The 21906-nt window shown below is 39.9% G+C and overlaps 1 protein-coding gene across 5 annotated transcripts in view; it reads left to right on the top strand.

The window, feature by feature from the left end:
- Erc1 (ELKS/RAB6-interacting/CAST family member 1) overlaps positions 1-21906 on the top strand; it is a 296730-nt gene that overhangs the window by 17244 nt on the left and 257580 nt on the right. For all 5 annotated transcript variants that reach the window (XM_052174710.1, XM_052174709.1, XM_052174714.1 and 2 more), the window contains exon 2: positions 9817-10624. In XM_052174710.1, coding sequence (XP_052030670.1) covers positions 9956-10624 — 669 coding nt within the window. In that variant the 5' untranslated portion in view covers positions 9817-9955. The remainder of the gene's footprint in view (positions 1-9816; positions 10625-21906) is intronic.

Below are 21906 nucleotides of genomic sequence, written 5' to 3'. Positions count from 1 at the left end.
TGTCTTTATCTCTGTTAAGTATTGTAATATCAAGCATAATCCACACATAAGCATGGCCAAGCCTAGACCTGGTAAGATGAGTCCTTTTTTGATCTAACAGTTTATCACTTAACAGAAAGAAGAATAAGCTAAATTTCTGGTGCTCTGGTCTTTGTGCTAATTGTCAAAGAGTAACACAAATGAAAGTGTGTGTCAGCTTGGGGACATTCTATTGTAAGAATCTAGTCTAGGTTGCTGTTTAAGGTGATCGGTCCCCCCTGCCCCCCTTGCTGGGGACAGGGTCTCATATAGCACAGTCTGACTTTTAATTCCTGATCCTACTGTCTCCACCTTCTTAGTGCTGGGAGTAGAATGTGTGCCAAGCAGCTTTCAGAACTCAGGAGGGTTGCCCACTGGTTAGAACAATCATGATTGGCGTGTCTCAAAGAGGCATAGCCCTGAGGACTACATGTCCTTGGTGCTGCATGCTGTTGTGGAGTTTCGCTGTTGCCTTCGAGGTCGTAAGATCCTTCCTAAATCTGAGTTGTATAAAAGCTCTAAGGGGGTTTCCAGCCCCTCACTGGACACTGTCATTGGCATTTACAATAACAGTGAAGTGATTGGTCTTTTTCAAGCATTGCTGCAGGAACAGATTAATGATTCAGCATCACCCTCAGAACTTAGAGATGAAGATTATTAGTAACGATCACCACACTTAGAATTTAGAGATCTAGATTGTCAGTTTAGTCAGGTTAAGATGTTTTTCTTGACTTAGAAAATCTTGGGGAATAATTTAACGTTCAGAAAGGCACACTTGTGATAATTGAGAGGGGGGTTTTTGAGGCTAGGGAACAAGAACAGTGGCAGCCCGACTAGTACTAGCTGGTGTGCCAGTCCTGCTAAAGCTGAGTTGGTGATCAAGATGATAATTAATTTCTTATAACCATTTTTGCCCTTGACTTCCTGTTATGATTTAATAAAAAAATTGTTAATGAGTAGGTGTGCACCCTGAGGATTTAAAGTAGAAATGACTGGTTGTTTTTTATAGAAAAGTTTAGATTAGTTGTCGTCTTTTTAAGATTTTTTTTTTTTTTTTTTTTTTGTTTATTCAAGGCAGGGTTTCCTGGCTGCCCTGGAACTTACTCTGTAGCCCAGGCTGGCCTCGAACTCAGAAATCCGCCTGCCTCTGCCTCCTAAGTGCTGGGATCAAAGTTGTGCATCTGGCTAAGATTTTTTATATGATTATTTTTTAAGATAAATAATAAAATGACTGATCCCTTCTTTATAACCACAAATTGCAGCCTGCCAATATGAGAAACTGGCTCAGAAAAATACCTTGCTTGGTTACACTTTGTTAACCTATAACAAGTTGCTTAGACATGAATGTATGTGGGTTCTTGGGAATAATTTGTTTTCTACCTGTAATATATAAAACGTTTAATCATGTAAAAGTATTGGAGAACATGCTGTTTTTTTCCTTGTGCTTATTGTAATTATTCACTTGAAGAGAAAAAGAGTGTAACCGCATTGTAATTTTTATACTGCTTGAAAGGTTTTACTGGGGAATATAAGCTGTGGGAGAAAAAATAGTTGTTGGGGCCTTGCTTTGTCTACCAAGTGTTTGTATTTCTCCCCCTAAAATAAAGTTAAGAAGAATCTGTTTGAACTGTCAAGAAAATGCCTCTGTGTGCGTGGTGTGTGTGTGTGTGTATGTGATGTGTATATTCTGCTGACTCCAGCCCTGCTCTTCAGGCCCTGATCTGTCGAAGCTGGCTTCACAATGTACTGCCATGTCCTACTCTTCTTGGTGGCTGTAATGCCTCATCAGACTGTAGGACGCTGTGACAATTTGTGATGTTAGTAGCTTCCAGAGGGCCAGAGAAAAGCTGTAGGAGAGCTGTAGGAGATAACTGGCTGGCTGTTGGTTTTCCTGACAAGGTCTTTCTATTTGGCCTGGGCTGGCCTCAAGGTAGAGAAGCCCCTGACTCATGCTCCTGTATGCTGGGATTACCAACATGCCTCCATGCCTTACTCTGGTAGCAGTTCTTTTTAGGCCTCCTCTCCTGTCTTGGGAGTCTTACATACAAGCTATAGCTTTCAAAGAACCTTTGGAGTTATTTCTCTACAAATACTTGTTTTGGATGTTTTAGTGCATACCTTTTATTGAATTAAGAAAACTTTTTATCCTAAAATTTTCATCATTAAAAATTAAGAAATGGATGGTTTTTGTATCTGTTGAGATCAAATGTACTTAGTTTTAACTTGTGTGGTTAATTAATTGGAAGTTAAAATTCATGTTTATTAAATAACTTCTAAAGTGTTTTTGTTTTATACGATTTTACTTCTATTCCTTCAGGTGTTTTCCTTGATGTTTCTCCACTTTAAAAAAAAGTTACATTTATTTATTATTTGTTTATTTTGTGTGTGTGTGTGTGTGTGTGTGTGTGCTGGGTGGCGATTTGTCTTTCATGATTATGGAGTTACAGGTGGTTTTGACCTGCATATGTAGGTGCTCGGAGTTGTACTGCGGTCCTCTGAAGGAACAGTATGAGCTCATAACTGCTGAGCCATTTCCAGCTCCTATGTGATTGTAAGGCAGGTTTTAGAGATTGTGACTTTGTTTGTTCATCTCACATGTTGCTATTTCCATTTTGGTACAAGCCTGGTTAGGCCACCAGATTAATTTCAAATGTTTTGTATTTTGGGAGATTTTGGAATTTGGGTTTATGGATTAGAAATTGTGAACAGGTACTTCTGGTTTTAAATTTCATTAATTTTTAGTAGACAGGGTCTTACCACTAAGCTGCTCCTGCTGCTCTTGTCTAACTTGGGTTCAGTGATTCTCCTGGCTCCATCTCCTGGTAGCTGGGATGACGTACCCATAGCACACTTTACCATGTTCAGGATTTTCTTTTTATTTGATTGAGATTTGGTGTAAAATGTAAGATACATTAAGTTACAGTTGAATATTTTAGCATTCTAGAAGATGAGTGTAAATGAGGCTTAGAATCAAGGGAAGGCTCCCTAACCCGGAGCTTGCCTCCCTTGAGCTGAGTGACAGATGGTTGATATAAAGGAGGTCTGATTAGCAACATTGTTTATTCCTAAGTATCTGTTTGATAAGGTGTTTGTCATGGTGAGAATGTTGATAGAATTCACCATTAACTTGATTAATTGATAAGAATTATTGAAACCTGTGGTCTACCTGATTTGTAACTGAGTTACTAACCCCTCTATAAAAAGAAAAAAATAATAACAGTGGCAAATATTATGATTGCACTTTTAATTTCATATTTTGCTGTTCCTATCAGAGAATCTCTTTCATGTTACTATGCCCTTTTGTTGGAGCTGCTGTACCAGTGATGTCTAGTTTCTAATCTACCTCCGGGTAAGGTTGTTTAAGTCAGGGTGAGGTGTGTTAGGCACACACATGGTTTGAACAAACCTAGTTTTACTAAGTTACATGTGGAAGTGTAACAGAGATGAGTGCTTTCTTTAATGTGTAAATTTCTATTTTTGTTTTTTTTTAAGCCTACTGTTAATAAGAATACTAGCAATCAGTGTCCAGACCTCTGTCATTGGTCATTGGTTACTATGAAAATTAGTGCTGAATGGTCCTTATTTAATGTTTTATAAATATGTTTTCTAAAAACATGAAACTAATATATGCTTTCTTTTTGTTAGGCCAGATTCTGTTGTGTACCCTAAGCTGATTTTGAACTCTCAGTTCTGCCGCAGTCTGATGCTCTTTTTCTAATATTCTTAGATTTAAATTTTGTGTGTAGCCATTAGAGACAGCTTGTAGGGGTCACTTTTCTTGTTGCACCATATCCCTGGGATTGAACTCAGTTGTTGGGTTTGGTGGAAAGTACCCTTACTTGGTGAGGTGGCTTCACTTTTGATGTAGCTGTGCAACATCACCTTTAAAGCTCACACTTAAAACTACAGTCAAATTACAAAACTTTCAGAAGAGACTAGCAAAATGGGTTTGGAGGTGTGAGTGCTTGTTATGTAATATCAGAATTAGAGTTTGGATTCTTAGTATCTACTTGTTTACAATCCCAGAACTCTGGAGGCAGAGGCAGATAATCTGTAGCCAGGCTGTTTACCTAAATTAGCCAAATCAGTGAGCTCTGCACTCAAGTGAGAAACCCTGCCTCAGTTTGTAAGTGTAAAAGTAATTCTTGGAGGCTAGGGGATGTTCTTTGTCCTGCCTTGTACCTGATTAATTACAGGGTGTTTCTATGTCTGTTAAGCTCTTGAATAAAGATATAGAGACCTGTTTTTTTTTTTTCTTAATTTTTTATTTTTTGGTTTTTCGAGACCAGGTTTCTCTGTACAGACCTAACTGTCCTGGAATCCACTCTGTACCCCAGGCTGGCTTTGAACTCAGAAATCCACTTACCTCTGCCTCCCAAGTGCTGGGATTAAAGATATGCACCACCACTGCCCGGCAAGACCTCGTATTTTTTATTAACAAGCTGCAAGCACTAATAGTTGGGCAGATTCTGATCTATTCTAACCTGACTAGGCTGCTACTATCCAGCCATATTTCCTTGCCATCTGGTTGTGCCCTGGTTTGCTCTGGTCTGTGTGTGTCTTCGTGGCAGGGTTCTCCTCGTGATCTCATGGTGAATCCTCCTGGTTTCTCCACACTTTCTTCTCCTCCTGGTCCTTCTCTACTTCTCTCTCAGATCTCCTTTGGGAACCCTGACTGGGATCGAAATCCTGCCTATCTCTTCTGCCCAGCTAGTTGGCTGATCAGCTATAGAACTATTAACCAATCAGAGGTGATGGAAAACAATTTTTATATAACATAGAGATGCTTGGTCATGCTGTCATTTGGACAGTAACCAGATGTCTGGGCATAGAAATCAGCATCTGAATACACAGTGCACAAAACTATTCCCCAATATGTAAGGTAGAGAGTAACCAAGGAAGATAATGTACATTAGCCTATGGCCTATAACAGATACATGCATACACAGCATGCATCCATATAATATAAACATTACATACATGAAAAAAAATCACAAAAAATTCTCATAATGTTTTAAGTAACAGTTTTCATGAGACTTTTATCTTAGCTAGCCTTGACTACTTGTAACCTAAGGGTTGGAATCATTCCTGTTTGTATATGAATATATTTGTGTTGTATTATTTTGTGTACTACTGATTGTATTATATGTCTTCTTTCACAACTTGCTTTTCTGTTTTATAGCAATATACTGTGGTTATCTTTGTATGCCAGATAGAGATAAGCATATTTAGAGTTTGGAGATAACATAATTTACTTAAACCAATCTCTTGCTGAAAATTTGCATTTTTGCTGATACAAATGATGAAGTATTAAACATCATTGTACATACCTTAGAACCTATGAAATATACAGAATATTTTAAAAAGTGAAACTTGTAGATGTTGGGCATGATGCTGCATGCTTGTGCCCCCAACACCCAGAAAGTAGAAGGAGGAGCATCAGGACTTTAAGGCCATCCTCAGCTGCATGACTGGTTGGAAGCCAGGCTAGTGTATGTAAGATCTTGTCTCAGGACACAAGCCAGAAAGAAAAACTTCTGAGCTGGAAATGTAGCTTGATGGTAACCCTTTCTTACCTTGTACAAAGCCTAGGTTCAGTCTACTACTGTATATAAAAAAAAATATTAAAAGTTGAAACTTCTTTTTCAAATGATAACTCATTTCAAATTCTGCTACATTGTACTTCAGTATGATTTTTAAATCTTTTTTTTTTTTTTTTGGAGAGCTTAAAATGAATATTTCTTGACCCTAGACATTTTATAGCTTTTTGAGAAAACATTCTTTCAAAAAGTTTGAAATATAATTTAAAATTTAAAATACTTAACTCATTTTCAGATAGTAAGTGATTATTGCAGATGAGTGTAACCTAATGCAGCAGGTTAGGCTGGTGATTTTGAGATTTAGGTCAGAATTTTATAGCAGTGCTTTAAATAGCTAATGGAAGTAATCACATCTTTTGCATCTTCCTATAAATGTCTTGTAGCACATTTATTCTATTATAATTAAGGTAGGGTTACTGTAATATGTTACTCTTAAAGCATTTTCTAGCTCCATGGTATGCTTACAGCTTTTGCAGGAAGAGTGAGAATTAAAGGGTCCATGCAATCCCTGTGTGCAGTTGTACATGTAGACATTTGGATACACTCCAGGATTCTGAGTAGGATAGTAAATAAGTATATCTGCGGTGTGGGCTCAGTGTTAACATTTTGTGTTTTTTATGATCTAGAAACTTTGTGGTGGCACGATGGTGGCCAGGCTTGGCTTCAATTTTGTTGTTCCATTTTGAGAACTTATTGAGATTAGGCAATAAATATGCAAAGTGGAATTTGGAGTGTTATGAAACAACTTAGCAAAGATTTTGACACCCTTTGCTGTTCCTCCTTAACCTTTCACCCAAAAAGGTCACATTTTTTCCATGTATATGAAATGTCCAGAATAGACAGATAGAAAGTAGGAAATAGTGTATCTGCATTCTGTATTTAGATCAAATCAGTCAATGGTAAATGTATTTAGAAAAATGTATCTGTATTGAACATATACAAACTGTTCTTGCTTAACCACTTTTTGTTTGTTTGTTTTTTCGAGACTGGGTTTTTCTGTGTAGCCCTGGCTGTCCTGGAACTTGCTCTGTAGACTGGCCTCAAACTCAGAGATCTGCCTGCCTCTGCCTCCCTAGTGCTGCAATTAAAGGCATACACCACTGCCCAGATGACTCACTTTAAGCATCATAATTATTCATATATAGCTTACATTGAAGTAGGTATTATTAGTGGTCTAGAAAAGACTTAGAGTATAATGGTGGATGTGCATAGTCTATGTGCAAAGCCTTTTGGTATAAGAAATTCCAGTTAATAGATTTTTGAGGGCTAGTCCATCCCTACCTTGGTATCCTTCCAACTGTGTGTCTTTTTTTTTTTTTTTTTTGTTCAGTTACCCATTGACTAGTTTGTACTGTTCATATTCTTCTGGGTATTGAGCCACTCACCACAACATGGGTCACTAAAGGGAACCAAACTCTGAAAGAAAACTGACTCTCCCTACCCCAGAAGCTATCAGCTGTTCATAGCTCTTCAGTTAAGGTGTGTAGTGTGTAGGCTTTTAACCCCCATCACTCAATGCTAGACTGTTGACTGGCTTGATCTTGTGCAGGCAGCCACAACTGCTGTGAGTTCATTAGTGTAGTGGTTCTCTTATGAGAAGACATTCTTTGCTCTGGGGTTTCCCTGACCTCTGATTCTTACAACATCTCTGGATCCTTTTACTCGATGATCCTGGAGCCTCAGGGAGGGCAGGGTGTATAGTATGTCCTTTTTAGGCTGAGTGCTCCACAGCCACGAATTCTCTGAACTTCTCTCACCAGTAGTGAGTTTCTGTGTTAACCATCATTCAGTGCACAAGGAAACCAAGAGTGGCAATACTCTACAGATGCAGAGATAAAATTTGGAGGGCAGTGTGATATTATGTCTGTTAGCAAAATAATCATAGTAGATTCACCCCTGGGGCCTAAGAGCTCCCCAACCATGGGTTAATTGACTAGATTTGCAATATCAGGCACGTGTTTCTTCCAGTAGAACAGCCCTTAAATTCAACCAGAAAGTGATTAGTTACTTCTATAACATCGATACCGGCCCCTTTATTGCTGATGTTTTTCATTTTGTTGATGATTTTCATTTTCTCTCTAGTAGCTTGCATAGCTATAGAAGTAGGCATAACTGAGGAAGCTTCCTGGTCTTTACCAACTGTTGTATGTTTTGTGACCAATGTGTGTAGTGTCCCCAGAAATCAAATCTTACCATTAAGTTCTGGTGGGCAACTGAGAGCAGAGGCAGTAGCCTGTACTTTTTTCAAGTTCTATCTTTTTGAGACAGTTTTGCCGGCTTGGTTTGGAATTTGTAAAAGCTCATGTTGGCCTTGAACTTGGTAAACCTCTTGCTGCTTCTCCCTCAGTGCTTTGGGATTACAAGCAGATACTCTGTGTCTGTCTGGCTTGTTTGTTTTGTTTATTTTAATTCATCTATTTTGAGACGTGGTCTTACTATGTAACCCAAGCTGGCCTCAAATTCTGGGTCCTTCTGTCTCAAACTCCCTGTAGCTAGGATTATAAACACATGTCTGCCTTTATAATAAAGTCTGTAGCTCTTTATGAGAATATAATGATCTCATTTGACTTTGTTTCCCAGAATTTTACTTAGAAAAGTATTGGGTATTGTAGAGTATCCAGTGATCATGTACATTATTTTATTGATGAAATATATAATAAATATGCTCAGTGTTACACATAAAAGTACTAGGTAACCTTATATCAAGGTTTCCCTGCCAAGTTAGTTTAAAAAAAGGGAGGAGGAAGGGCTGTAGAGATGGCTCAGTGGCTAAGAGCATGTTCTATTTTTTCAGATTTATTTTTATTTTATTTATGTGTATATGTTATGGGTTATATGCACATAAATGCAAGTGCTACAGAGGTTAGAGGTATCTGATTCCTCTGGAGTTGGCTATTGTACTTTTAGTCCTCCATTTGAATTTTAGAATCAGCATTTTTGAATTACAGGAAAATCTACTGGAATTTTGTTAATGAACTGGGAGAAGAACGGATACCCTCACAGTATGGGTAACTTTTAACTTTTTTTTATTATTGAGGTATTATTTTATGTCTTTAGTAGAGTTTTAAATGCTTGAATATTTTGTTAGGTTTAAGGTACTTTTTATAGGTTTGTTGCTGTTACTAGGACTTAACTTATTTTTTTTGATCAGGGTCTTGTGTATGTGAAACTCAGCTGTAGATGAAGATGGCCTTTACCTCCTCTGCTGCAATTATTGGCATGTGTGTGCTGCAGCATTCATTAATGTAGTGCTGGGGCTGGAACCCAGAGCTGCATTTCTCCTCATTGCCTTCCTCCCTTCTCTCACTCTGACATGTGTTTGTGTTGGCAGTGGTCAGCCTCAGGTGTGGGTCCTGGCCTTCGCCTTGCTCGAACTGGGGCCTTTTGCTCTTTAGCTGTCCCATGAGCTTTTGGGAATTTTCCCTTCTCTGCCTCCCATCTCACCGTAGGAGCACTGAGATTTCAGGTGCATGCTATTGCCTTCAGTCCCTCTTCCTTCCTGGACCTGTGACCAAGCGTTCTCATCCTTGCATGGCAAACACTTTACACACTGATCCATCTCCCTAACCTTAACCTTAAAAGCTATATATATATTTTTTTTAAGATTTATTTATTTATTATATGTAAGTACACTGTAGCTGTCTTCAGACACCAGAAGAGGGTGTCAGATCTCTTTAAAGATGGTTGTGAACCACCATGTGGGTGCTGGGATTTGAACTCATGACCTTCGGAAGAGCAGTCGGTGCTCTTACCTACTGAGCTATCTCTCCAGCCCAAAAGCTATATTTTCTAATTGTTATTCCCAATGTGCATGAAAGTATTGATATTTAAATATTGATCTTATTTAGCTGTTATTAGTTCTAATAATGTGTCAAAGTATTAATACTTATATATTGAGCTTATGGCTGACTAATGTATTAAGTTCTTTTATTGATTCTGATAATGTATCCAAGTATTGATATTTCTGCATTGATTTATGTAATATTCTGAGTTCTGTTATTCAAATAATGTGTCACTTGGTAATTATCAGTTGATACTCTCGTTTTCAGTTAGAAAAACATTACATTATGAGTAATCTGATTTTAAAGCCATGAGAATACTTAATGAAAAGTGACTCTTCCCCAAATAAAGGTAACAGAGCACTTCTGAGAAAAGTATTTATCATTGGGATATTTAATGTGTGATCTTTTCATTGTAGATATGGCATAAGATATTTCTTCAAGATTGGACAATTGGTGACCTGCTGCTTCTGATAGCCATAAGCGAGAAATCTCACGGAATTGCATTGTTGTTTTCTGCTTTATACCATTTCTGGCACCTAAGTTCACCCTGCAACCATGTATGGAAGTGCTCGATCAGTAGGGAAGGTGGAACCAAGCAGCCAGAGTCCTGGGCGATCACCTCGGCTTCCTCGGTCCCCTCGATTAGGTCATCGGCGAACAAACAGTACCGGAGGGAGTTCTGGAAACAGTGTTGGAGGTGGCAGTGGGAAAACCCTTTCAATGGAGAATATACAGTCCTTAAATGCTGCCTATGCTACATCTGGCCCCATGTACCTAAGTGACCATGAAAATATGGGTGCAGAAACACCTAAAAGCACCATGACGCTTGGCCGTTCTGGGGGGCGCCTGCCTTACGGTGTTAGGATGACTGCTATGGGCAGTAGCCCCAACATAGCAAGCAGTGGGGTCGCTAGTGATACCATAGCATTCGGAGAGCATCACCTCCCTCCTGTTAGTATGGCATCCACTGTGCCTCACTCCCTTCGTCAGGCAAGAGATAACACCATCATGGATCTGCAGACACAGCTGAAGGAAGTATTAAGAGAAAATGATCTTTTGAGGAAAGATGTGGAAGTAAAGGAGAGCAAATTAAGTTCTTCAATGAACAGTATCAAGACCTTCTGGAGCCCAGAGCTGAAGAAAGAGCGGGCCTTGAGAAAAGATGAAGCTTCCAAAATCACCATTTGGAAGGAGCAGTACCGAGTTGTGCAGGAAGAAAACCAGGTTAGTTTCATTTATACATTTATCTTTATGGGCTGAATCCATGAATATAAATAAAACAAGGCAGTCCTTTTCTATCCTATCTTAGATTTCCCCCATCCTTGTTCCTTTATTTTTTTAATTTATCCTTTTTACTTTAGAATTCTGTTTCTACTTTTTTAGTCTTTTTCAGATTTGTTCCTGTACATGGTGCAAAACACTCATAAATTAAAAAAAAATCACAAAGCAATGACAACAACAACAAAACAACTTAAGCTGGGCAGTGGTGATGCACGCCTTTGATTCCAGCACTCAGGATGCAGAGACAGGTGGATCTCTGTGACTTGGAAGCCAGCATGGTCTGTAGAACAAGTTCCAGGATAACCAAGGCTACACAGAGAAATCCTGTCTTGAAAAGCAAAAAAAAAAAAAAAAAAACCTTGAGGGCTGCTTTGGCTACATAGTGAATTCAGGGCTACCTTGAGGGCACACATTGAGACCTTGTCTCAAATCAGAAACAATCAAGCTCAGGACTGCAGATACAATTCAATGGAAGAGCATTTTCCTAGCCTGTAGCAGGAGATTCTTGGACCTGGCTTGCTGCCTTCAGATTGTCATCACCTGTATTGGAGTGGCCTTTTTGTGGGGAGGAGGAGGTGGTGGTGGCCTCGGCGGTGGCGGGCGGCGGTGGTGGCCGCAGCAGCGCAGCGCGGTGGTGGCCGCAGCTGGCCGCAGCGGCACGGTGGTGGCTGCACACTCCTTTAATCCCAGCACCTGGGAGGCAGAGGCAGGCATATCTCTCTGAGCCCAAGGCCAGCCTGGTCTAGAGAGAATCCTTAGGCAACCAGGGCTACACAGAGAAATCCTCTCTTGAAAAACAAAACAAGAACAAAAAAGCAAAGGGAGTGGGGTTTTGGTGACACAGTTGCATTTGAGTTACCTCTGTCTCTGTAAGTAACCCCTTAATTCATATCCTTTTACTTTTTTTTATTTACATTGGTGTTAGTTTTTGTCTCCATGTATGTCTGTTTCAGCGTGTCAGATCCTCTGGAACTGGAGTTACAGACAGTTGTGAGCTGCCATGTAGGTGCTAGGATTTGAACCTGGGTCCTCTGGAAGAGCAACTATTGCTCTTAACTCCTGAGCCATCTCTCCAGCCCCATAAGAACAGGATATTTTGTTGGTTTGCTGGCTTGTTTTGGTTTTTGAGACAGGGTTCTCTGAGTAACCCAGGCTGTCCTGGAGCTTACTCTGTAGACCAGGCTGGCCTATAACTCATAGAGATCTACCTGCCTCTGCCTCCTGAGTGCTGGGATTAAAGGGCCACTGTGCTTGGCTCCCCTCACACATATTTTTGTAAGTCACCTCAATAAAAAATCTTCATTGGTGTACCAAAGTAAGTAAGTAAAAGGTTTGTATTTTTTAAAATAATTAAAAGTCAATTCAGCACTCCTCTCTTATTTACTGTACAGTGTAGGCTGGTCTGGAACTCTTCTGCTTCCTCCCCTAAGTGTTAGATTTATGTTAGCTTGCCTAACCACCAGCCCCAAACTGGTCTTTTCAAGAGTAGATTCATTGTCTCTCAGTCTATCTTGATTACCTCAGCACATAAATTAAGAGCAGATCTGGTGTACAAAATACACTATTATCTAATCATCAGCGTGTCTTGCTGAAAACATAGCCACCAATAAGATAGTTTTATTGTCAAGTGACCTGGAAATGTTTATTGAGGAAAAAAGTTATTGGCATATTTTTTGATTTTGAAATAAATAAAGCATTTTCTTATGTGTATACTGAAAGGGTGTATGGGGATCAGGAAAGAAATCATTTCAGTATTCTTTTTCCAGTTACCATGCTACATTCAAAGGCAGAATATTTAATCTTCTTAGAAGACAATTATCGGTACTTAGTATTTTTCTGGAAAAGAAACAGTCCACAGGTTTTTCATGCCAAGGAAACCATTATATGCTGAAGATGGTGAACACTGCTTTATCTGGGTCTACCCCATGCCCTAATTAAACACCAGTGCTCGCAGATACATTCTTCTTGCACCCACTGTAATTACCACAGAATTCTAAAATTGTGTAAATTCAGTCCAAAAAACAAAGCGTGCAATTTTAAAGACAGTACAGTGAGATACAGACACTGAGAATGCTAATTAATAGATTATAGTCAGCTAGCAGTGGGCCCCTAATTAAATAGTGCATTCATTATCCTTTCTTAGCTCCCAGAGGTCAGACATCTTTCATTTGTGAAGAAGACTGGTTTATTAGAATTTATAGCAATTAAATACATTTCTGTATTTCTGTTTGAGCCTGGGGATTTTGGTCCCTTTTAAATGTTTGAAAACCCTCAGGTGTTTCTATGTCTCGGACTCCTTTTGTTCTTGACTTCCAGTTTCAAATAGTTGTTGATTAAGAAGAGTAGTATGTGTGTGTGTGTGTGTTTGTGTATGTGTGTATGTGTGTGTATATAAAATATATATTTGAGCAGAGATGTTCTTCTAAAAAATTGTGACTAGAAAGACTTTAATATAAGCTTGATAGAGTAGAGAAGAATGAAAGTCTTACTATGGGCTTTGTGTAGTTGCAGAGCTAGTAAAGTTTTTGGATAAGTTACATTTTAGATTTTATTTTCATCAGCTCTTCTACTTTTTTTTTTTTTTTTTTTTTTTGTTCCCCAAGACAGGGTTTCTCTGTGTAGCCTTGGCTGTCCTGGAACTCACTCTGTAGACCAGGCTGGCCTCAAACTCAGAGATGCGCCTACCTCTGCCTCCCAAGTGCTGGGATTACAGGCGTGCGCCACCACTGCCCAGTGGTTCTTGTACTTTTAAAAAAGGTTTATTTGTTTATGTATATAAGTGCTTTTCTGCATGTAAGCCTGCATACCAGAAGAGTGCATCAGATCCCGTCAGACATGGTTGTAAGCCATGACATGTTGTTGGGAATTGAACTAAGGAGCTCTAGAAGAGGAGAACAGCCATGTACTTAGCTGCCGAGCTGTCACTCCAGCCCCTGGACTTCTCTCTCAGTTATGTCTTGTAAGACTTCTGGGTGTTGGATTTAGTTATATGCTTATTTTAAGAATAATTATTTTATGGCTGAGGAGATTGCTTGGTTGGTAAAAATGTAAGTGTGAGGACCTGGCTTGATCCCTGTGTCCCGTCTAACAGCCGGACATGGTGATGTGCACCTGTAATTCTAGCTGAGGAGAGGCTGGTGGGTGCTCACACCCTGAGCGGGAAGGAGGAGCAGAAGCTATCAGATGGCAGTGCTGTACTTAGGGGATTTTATTTAGATATTTTTATGTTTTGATTCAATAAGTTATTTTCTCTAAAGGTAGGAAATTTGAGAATCTCTGAAAATTTCTGAAAATCACTATACATTAAAAAGGGTTGTCTAAGCCGGGGAGGTGGTGGCGCACGCCTGTCATTCCAGCACTCTGGGAGGCAGAGGCAGGTGGATTTCTGAGTTCGAGGCCACCCTGATCTACAGAGAGAGTTTTAGGACAGCCAGGGCTATACAGAGAGACCCTGTCTTGAAAAAACCAAATCCAAAAAACAAACAAACAGACAAACAAAAAAAAGGGTTGTCTTTTTTTTTTTTTTTTTTTGTGGTAGATTTTCCCTGGTCTTTCATTTTAGTTAACAAGTACATTGGAGTTTGTTTTGTTTGTACGATGAACTAGGAGGAAATTTCTGAATAAGAAAGAAATATTGCAGAAAATGTGCTTTCAGTGTGGAAACAGTTTTGTATTGGAAATGTTCTATTCTTCCTCTACAAAGTTAGAAATACTTTTATAAACTGACATTGTACTGCCCTGTGTATTCATGAAATAACTCATTTTTTTTCATTCTGAAATCAGAAGGTTAGTTCTTAATACAGATTAAATACTTTTACTTCTCTTTGTTATTTGTAGTAATGTTCATTGAAAATCTCCCTTGAAGCTGGGTGTCTTGGCTCAAACCTTTAATACTAGCAGAGGCAGAGACAGGTGGGTCTCTGTGTGTTCAGGTCTACAGAGTGAGAGCTATGTAGTGAGATTCTGCCTCAAAACAAGCAACAAAGTTAAAATAAAAACCAAAAAAATCCTTCCTTTGTGTTATTCCAGTCTGTACCTAAGAGATCAAGTTAGGTTTTGTTATTTTGGCAGTTTGTGGAAAATATTAGATTGAAATGTTTATGTACAGCTTAATTATATACCTGCAATAACTTTCTTTTTTTTTTTTTTTTTTTTTTAGTTTTTTGGATTTGGTTTTTTCAAGACAGGGTTTCTCTGTATAGCCCTGGCTGTCCTGGACCTCACTCTGTAGACCAGGCTGGCCTTGAACTCAGAAATCCTCCTGCCTCTGCCTCCCAGAGTGCTGGGATTACAGGCGTGTGCCACCACCGCCCAGCAATAACTTGTTTTTGATACATACTGTGCCACCACTTTAAACATTTTTTAAGATTTTTATTTTTATGTGTAATTTTTATTTTTCTGGAGTGATTGGTATATGCATGTGTTGCACATTCAACATCTTTGGCCTTAGGAGACCCTGGTCTACTTGGAAAATGTATGTGGAACCTGGTCTGTTCTATATAATCGGTCATATAGATCCTAAGTGAGGAAATTAATAAAGCATGAGTACCATGTCCTTACCTGGTATCCATGATTGTCAGAAGACAGTGTGGGATCCCCTGGGACTGGAGGGAGCAATGGTTGTGAGCCACCATGTGGATTCCAGGAACTAAACCTTTGTTTCCTGCCTGCCAGAGCCACAAGTGCTTAGCTGAGCCATCCCTCCACCCCTCCCTCCCTGAGGTCATTTGAATATGCTTGGCCCTGGGAATGGTGAATATGCTTGGCCCGGGAATGGCACTGTAAGGTGGTATAGCCTTGTTGGAGTAGGTGTGTCACTGTGGTGTGGGCTTTAATATGCTCATCCTAACTGCCTGGAAGCCAGTCTTCTTTTTTTCCTTTTCCTTTTTTTTTTATTAATTTATTTTTTACACTCCTTATTTTATTCCCCTCCACATGCCCCCTCCCAACCCTGTCGATCCTCTGACTGCTCTGACACTCCACATCCCTCTGTCTCCACCTGATGTCCCCACCCCCACCCTCTACCCTGACCTCTAAACTCCCTGGGGCCTCCAGTTTCTTGAAGGTTAGGTGCATCATTTCTGAATGAATACAGACCCGGCAGTCCTCTGCTGTATATGTGTTGGGGGCCTCATAACAGCTGGTGTATGCTGCCTGTCTGGAGGTTGGAAGCCAGTCTTCTAATGAAGATGTAGAACTCTCAGCTTCTCTTGTATCATGTCTGCCTGGATGCTGCCATGCTCCTGCCTTGATGATAAAGGACTGAACCTGTAAGCCAGCTGCAAGTCAACGGGTGCCTTGGTCATGGTATCTAGTCACAGCAGTAAAACCTTAACAACGGTGCTCCCCCCTTTTTTCTTAACTGTTTTTTTGGATTTATTTTATGTGTAGGAGTGCTTTGCTTGCATGTGTGTATGTGTGCCATGTGCTTGCCTGGTGCACAAAGACCAGAAGAGGGTGTCCGAAGCCTCAGGAGCTGGAGTTACAGTGTGGGTGCTGGGAATTGAACTCGGGTCCTCTATAAGAGTGGCAATGAGCCAATTCTCCAGCCTCCTTGTGCCATCTTTTACTGACACACTTTAGCTTTGAACTCTGCACTGTGTGCTGACTTAGATGGATGTCAGGTACTAGCTCAGGCCTTTGCAGTAGCCATGTCAGCAGCTTTGGCCTTCAGAGACTCTGGTCTACTTGGAAAACTTTTTGTGGAACCTGGTCTGCATTATATAATCAGTCATATACCGTTTTTTGGTTTTTGTTTTTGTTTTAAACAGAGCTTTATATTATAAAACATTGAAATTAAGTATATAATTTAAATTACTGAGTGTACAACCATAATCATAACCATAATACAGTTTTTGATGCTGGGAGTGTAGCTCAGTGGTAAATGGTAAAGCATCATCTTGGCTTGGGCCCTACACTGCCGGAAACACTCCAACAACAGAAACAGTTTTACTCTGTGCACCTGATAGCTTCTTAAAGTTGGCATGTAAATCTTAAACCATCACTGCCTAATTAGGTTTCCATGTATTATTTTTCTAAATGCTTTGGTTTGCCTTGTACTTGAAAGGATCTAAGGTCTTACTTATCTCAAAATTAGCTGTATAGTGATGATGACCTTGGAATTTGTCTTTTTAATATTTTCTGTTAATTTATATTTAAAAAATTGAAACTATTACTCTGTATAGGCGTGTGTATGAAGGGGTGTATGGGTGTGTGTAAGTTCGTGTGTATGTATGTGTGCACATATGTAGGACCTGCAAAGGAGTTTGTACGTAGAGAGGGATATTCATTAAAGATTCCTGGACAGTGGAGATCTGTTAGCAAAGTAACTGTTAGTAGTGTAAAAGAGAGCTTAGTATGGAGGGCTCTGAATATCAGCATACAGTAGACAGGAGCACAGTGTCATCTTCTCTAGTCCATTAAGCTTACAGAATCCTGAGCCAGCGTTGAGTTAAACTCATGACTGTGTTTCTGTCAGTGGGATTCTCTGAGATTTCATTCACTAAATTGTACTGCTCCAATTTAAGAATCATTCATAAAGAGAGGTTCCCACTACTAAGCATGATAAATACATGGCTCGGCTGTTGAAATTCTTTTTGGGTTGTTGGCATAAAAATCGGCCTTTACATGTACAGTCTTCTTGTAAGTTTCACCAGCTCTGTTTTTAAGGATTCATTTAATTATTTTGTATATGAGTAAGAGAGCACAGACATGCACATGCTGCAATATGTGTGGAGGTCAGAGGCCGGCTCCTTGTAGGTTGTTTCTTCTCCGTTGTTTTGAGGAGTCTCTCAGGATTTTTGTCACTATACTGTGCTTGCTTTCGTGTGGGCTTCTGGCTGGTTCTCCTGCCTCTGCCTCTCCTTTCACGTAGATTCTGGGATTTTGCATGTCTACCACCACATCTGCTGTCGCTTTACACGGCTCCAAACTCGGGTTGGTCACACTTGCTCCACAGGTGCTTGCTTTCTGCTGAATCATCTCCCTGAGCCTTACCTGTTCTTAAGGGAGGACAACACATTTTTAATTGTTACAATATTTAAGTGACATTAAAGGAAGTAGGATGTGTAAAATTGTGGGCAAGAGACTGGACATGGTGCGCGCTATGGAGGCAGAGGCAGAGGCAGAGGCAGAGGCAGAGGCAGATGGATTTCTGAGTTGGAGGCCAGTCTGGTCTACAGAGCAAGTTTCAGGATAGCCAGAGCTATCCACATAGAAAATAAAAATAAAAAAAAAATGTGGGCAAGACTGTCTGACATAAATATGCAGTAAATGTTAGTTGATTGAAAAGTTAAACATTACATGAATATAAATTTTATGTATTTTTCAAGTACAAATGTTCCTTATAATCTGCTATTACAAGGCAGTCAGTAGCACGGGACCTATAAGGCCTTTTAGAAAGTGGGTCGCAATGCTTAATAAACTTGAGATAACTAATGTGGGATAGCAAATCAGCCTTAATGTTCCTGGAGGAGCTAGCAGGAACTTTGAGTAGGGTAATTAGTTTGCAGGGTTTTCAGTTACAGTGATGTTCATTATTTAACATTTTTATTTCCGTAATGACTCATCTGTGAATTATAGAGTCCTTTCCCAAAAGGAATGCAATACTCTTGAAAAAAAAATTTTTCTGCTCTGAGTATGTGTCATGTTCTAACCTTACCCCCTCTTGTGGTAAGGAGTTTCTGGCCAGTTATTTAGGAACAAAACATTGCAAATAATTTTAACCATGTGTTCTTGTGTGAAGAAAACTTAATCCCCTCAAGGCAGTGGGGATTCCTTTAGTATAGTCAATGTTCAGCGCTTGTATTTACTCCCTCTGACATTTTAAACTCTTACATTTTGTACTGTCTTTTGTTTTTTAATTTTTTACAAAAAAATCTAGCTAAAACCTTGTATATCAGTATGCTCACATTATTCCAGTTATTTGCTTTATTTATATTAAAAGTGGTATTACATCTGACATTATCTTGATTTTTATGTATCTTCTTCAATATTCTTGAAATGGTACTGTTGCCAGATGCTACTAATAACTATTGTAGAGCACTGTACATATAGGGAACAGTAGATACTTTCCATTTTGGTGTGTGTGATGTATGGATGTATTCATGTGCACCATCTTGCACGTGTGTGTGTGCTTTTATGTGAAGACCAATGATTGAGAATGATGTCTTTCTCAGTTGCTCTCCTCTTTAAGTTTTTATTTCTTTTTTTGGGGATTGGCACATGACACAATGCATGTATAGTGGCCAGAGGACAAATTTGTAGGAATTGGTTCTTTCCTTCTCCCATGTGGTTTCTGGGGATGAACTAAGGTCTTCAGGCTTGGTGGCATATGTCCTTCCTGCAGTCATCTTTCTGGCCCTTCACCTCACTTTGTTGCAGCAAGGTCTTTCATTGGACCTAGACTTTCTCCATTTAGCTGGCCTCTGGCCCTGAGCTCCGGGATCCATCTGTCTGCTTATGCCTGCTTATGCCTGCGTATGCCAGTGTATGCCTGCTTATCCCTGCTTATGCCTGTGTAAGCCTGCGTATGCCTGTATATGCCTGCGTAAGCCTGCATATGCCTGCGTATGCCTGTATATGCCTGCGTATGCCTGTATATGCCTGCGTAAGCCTGCGTATGCCTGCGTATGCCTGTATATGCCTGCGTAAGCCTGCGTATGCCTGTGTATGCCTGTGTATGCCTGCTTATGCCTGCTCTGCCCTTCGCGCCTGTCCAGCTTTTTATGAGTGCTTTGGATATGGTACTTGCCTGACAGGCACTTCAACTGTTCCTGATACTTTTCTATACATTCATTAAGTTTTTTTGAAAGTATGTTATTACGTTTCCTTCCTTCAGTCTCTCCCATACATCCTCCTCTTGCTCTTTGTTAAATCCATGGCCTCTTTCTTTAGTTCTCCATGTATGCAACCTGCTCAGTTCAAATAATGTTCTCTGTATTTATATGATTTGAGCTGGCTACTTGTATTAGATAACCAGTTAGGGGGCCCTTCCCTGATGAAGACTAGTTTTATTATTTCCTTATCCCCCATTGTCTGTAGTTCTTTGTCAAGGATTGAGGCCCCACAAAATTTTCCCCTTTGATGTTCATGTCCATTGGTGTTGTCAGTGTTTAGATCTTGTTCAGGCAGCCATGTTGATGGGCCCTAATGGGTGTGGGCTCTAACATTTTTACATTTTTACATTTACAGCAACTTCCTGGTTGTCTGGCCTTTACAGTTTCTCTGCTCTCATTTTCCTAGTAATATCAGAGCCTTAGGTTCAGGATTTGTGTTGTAGATGTAGCAGCTGGGACAAGGCACCACAGAATTCCTTGTTCTCTGAATTTCGATTGGTTATAATTTGCTTTAATAGTCTCATCTGTTTCAAAGGAAAGTTTCTGTGATGAGAAGCGAGAAGCACATTTAACCCGTGGGCATAAGGTCAAATATTTAGAATGTGATTAGGAATGATTAGGAATAATGCAGGCTTAGTAAAGTGGTGGTTGGTTGTAGGTTCACTTCCAAGATCACCGTACCAACCCTGGATTGTTGGATAGATTTCCAGTACCAGGCATGGTTTCCTCTTGTTCCCCCCCCCCCCCCTTGGATTTGTCTCCCCCCTTCCCCCCCCCCCCCCCAGACAGGGTTTCTCTATAGCCCTATAGCCCTGGCTGTCCTGGAACTCACTCCGCAGACCAGGCTGGCCTCAAACTCAGAAATTCACCTGCCTCTGCCTCCCAGAGTGCTGGGATTACAGGCGTGTGCCACCACCGCCCAGCATGGTTTTCTCTTGTTGATCGAGTATATTATTTCTAATCTTTACAGTAGTCCCGTAGATAAATGATACTGTCTGTATTTATAGATGAAGGAGCTGAAAATTTACATAGGGACATGTGGCTTTTGTATAAGTTTTATTTCTGGTTAATAATAGATATTTACCTAGTTATGAAGTGAACTAAAGTATGATTTTGGTCTTTTTACTTAAGCACAACAGAGTGAAATGTAAATGTGTGTTTAAGATATTTATTAGGGCTGGAGAGATGGAGGTCAGTTCTTAGCACCCACATGATGGCTCACAATCATCCCTAACTCCAGTTTCAAGGGATATAATATCTTGTCTGAACTCCACAGGTACCCAACACACGTGTTGTGGACATATATACATGCAATCAGCACACTCATACACCTGCTTATCTTCTTCATATGTACACATGTGCCATGGCATGCATGTGGAAGCCAGCGGACACCTTGGGCAGCTGATTTTCTCTTCCAGGTGGGCTACAGAACTCAAACTCAGGTCACCATGCTTGGTGATCAGCACCCTTATCTAACAGGCCCATTCTGGACTTAATTATGCACAGCAATAAAAAGTTAAAAAGTAGGAAGAAATAGGGAATACTGATCAGAACTTGTCAAATAGAAATATTTACTATTACTGTTATTTACAAAAGAAAAGATAGTAATATTAAAAAATTAGAATTGAATAAAGGATGGTTTTGTGCAAGAAAGTAGCTTTCAATATGGTGTCCAGGAAGATAGTGGCTCAGCGGATAAAAGCACATGATGCAGAGTTTAATAACTCGAGTCCATCTCTGGTGAAAAGAAAATAATTGAATCCTATAAGGTTTCCTGTGAGTCTAAATGGATAGGGTGACATGATGGCATGAATGAGCTGGCTGCCCATTTGTGTGTGTGTTCTCCCTCCCTCCCTCCCTCCCTCCCTCCCTTCCTCCCTTCCTTCCCCCCTCCATCCCTCTCCCCTCCTTCTCCCTTCTCCCTCTCTCTCCCCCTCCCTCTTTCTCTCTCTCTCATACACACACTAAATACATTTAACTAAAAATTACAGTGACAGTTTTCTGAGGGCTTGGTGGGAATTTGGTTGTGAGCTAAGTATGAGAAGCATTAATATGTAATAGAAGTCCATCAGATTATACTCAGTGCCCACCCCTGTGGGTTGGAAGATTTGTACTTCCTGCAAACTAAGAATTGGTTTCATGTTTAATTGTCTGAAAAATCAAATTTGTGACATGAACATTATATGAAAGTTCAATGTTTCTAAAACTTTATTGGAACAGTTGTACTTATTCATGAGTTTTCTGTGCTTGCGCAGGAAGCTGGTAGAGTTTGTTTGATAAAGAGTGCCCATGACCTTTATAGAGCATGCATTATTAACATGGTATAGCGTTCACAAAGAAACAGGCTCTGGTTTTTGTGCTCTGTAGGAGGTGTAGATAATGTTTATT

The sequence above is a fragment of the Apodemus sylvaticus genome, chromosome 2 (genome assembly GCF_947179515.1).
Source record: "Apodemus sylvaticus chromosome 2, mApoSyl1.1, whole genome shotgun sequence".
NCBI classification, from domain to species: Eukaryota; Metazoa; Chordata; class Mammalia; order Rodentia; family Muridae; genus Apodemus; species Apodemus sylvaticus.
The sequence above is the reverse complement of the archived record's forward strand: the minus strand, read 5'-3'. Positions and strand labels throughout refer to the sequence as shown.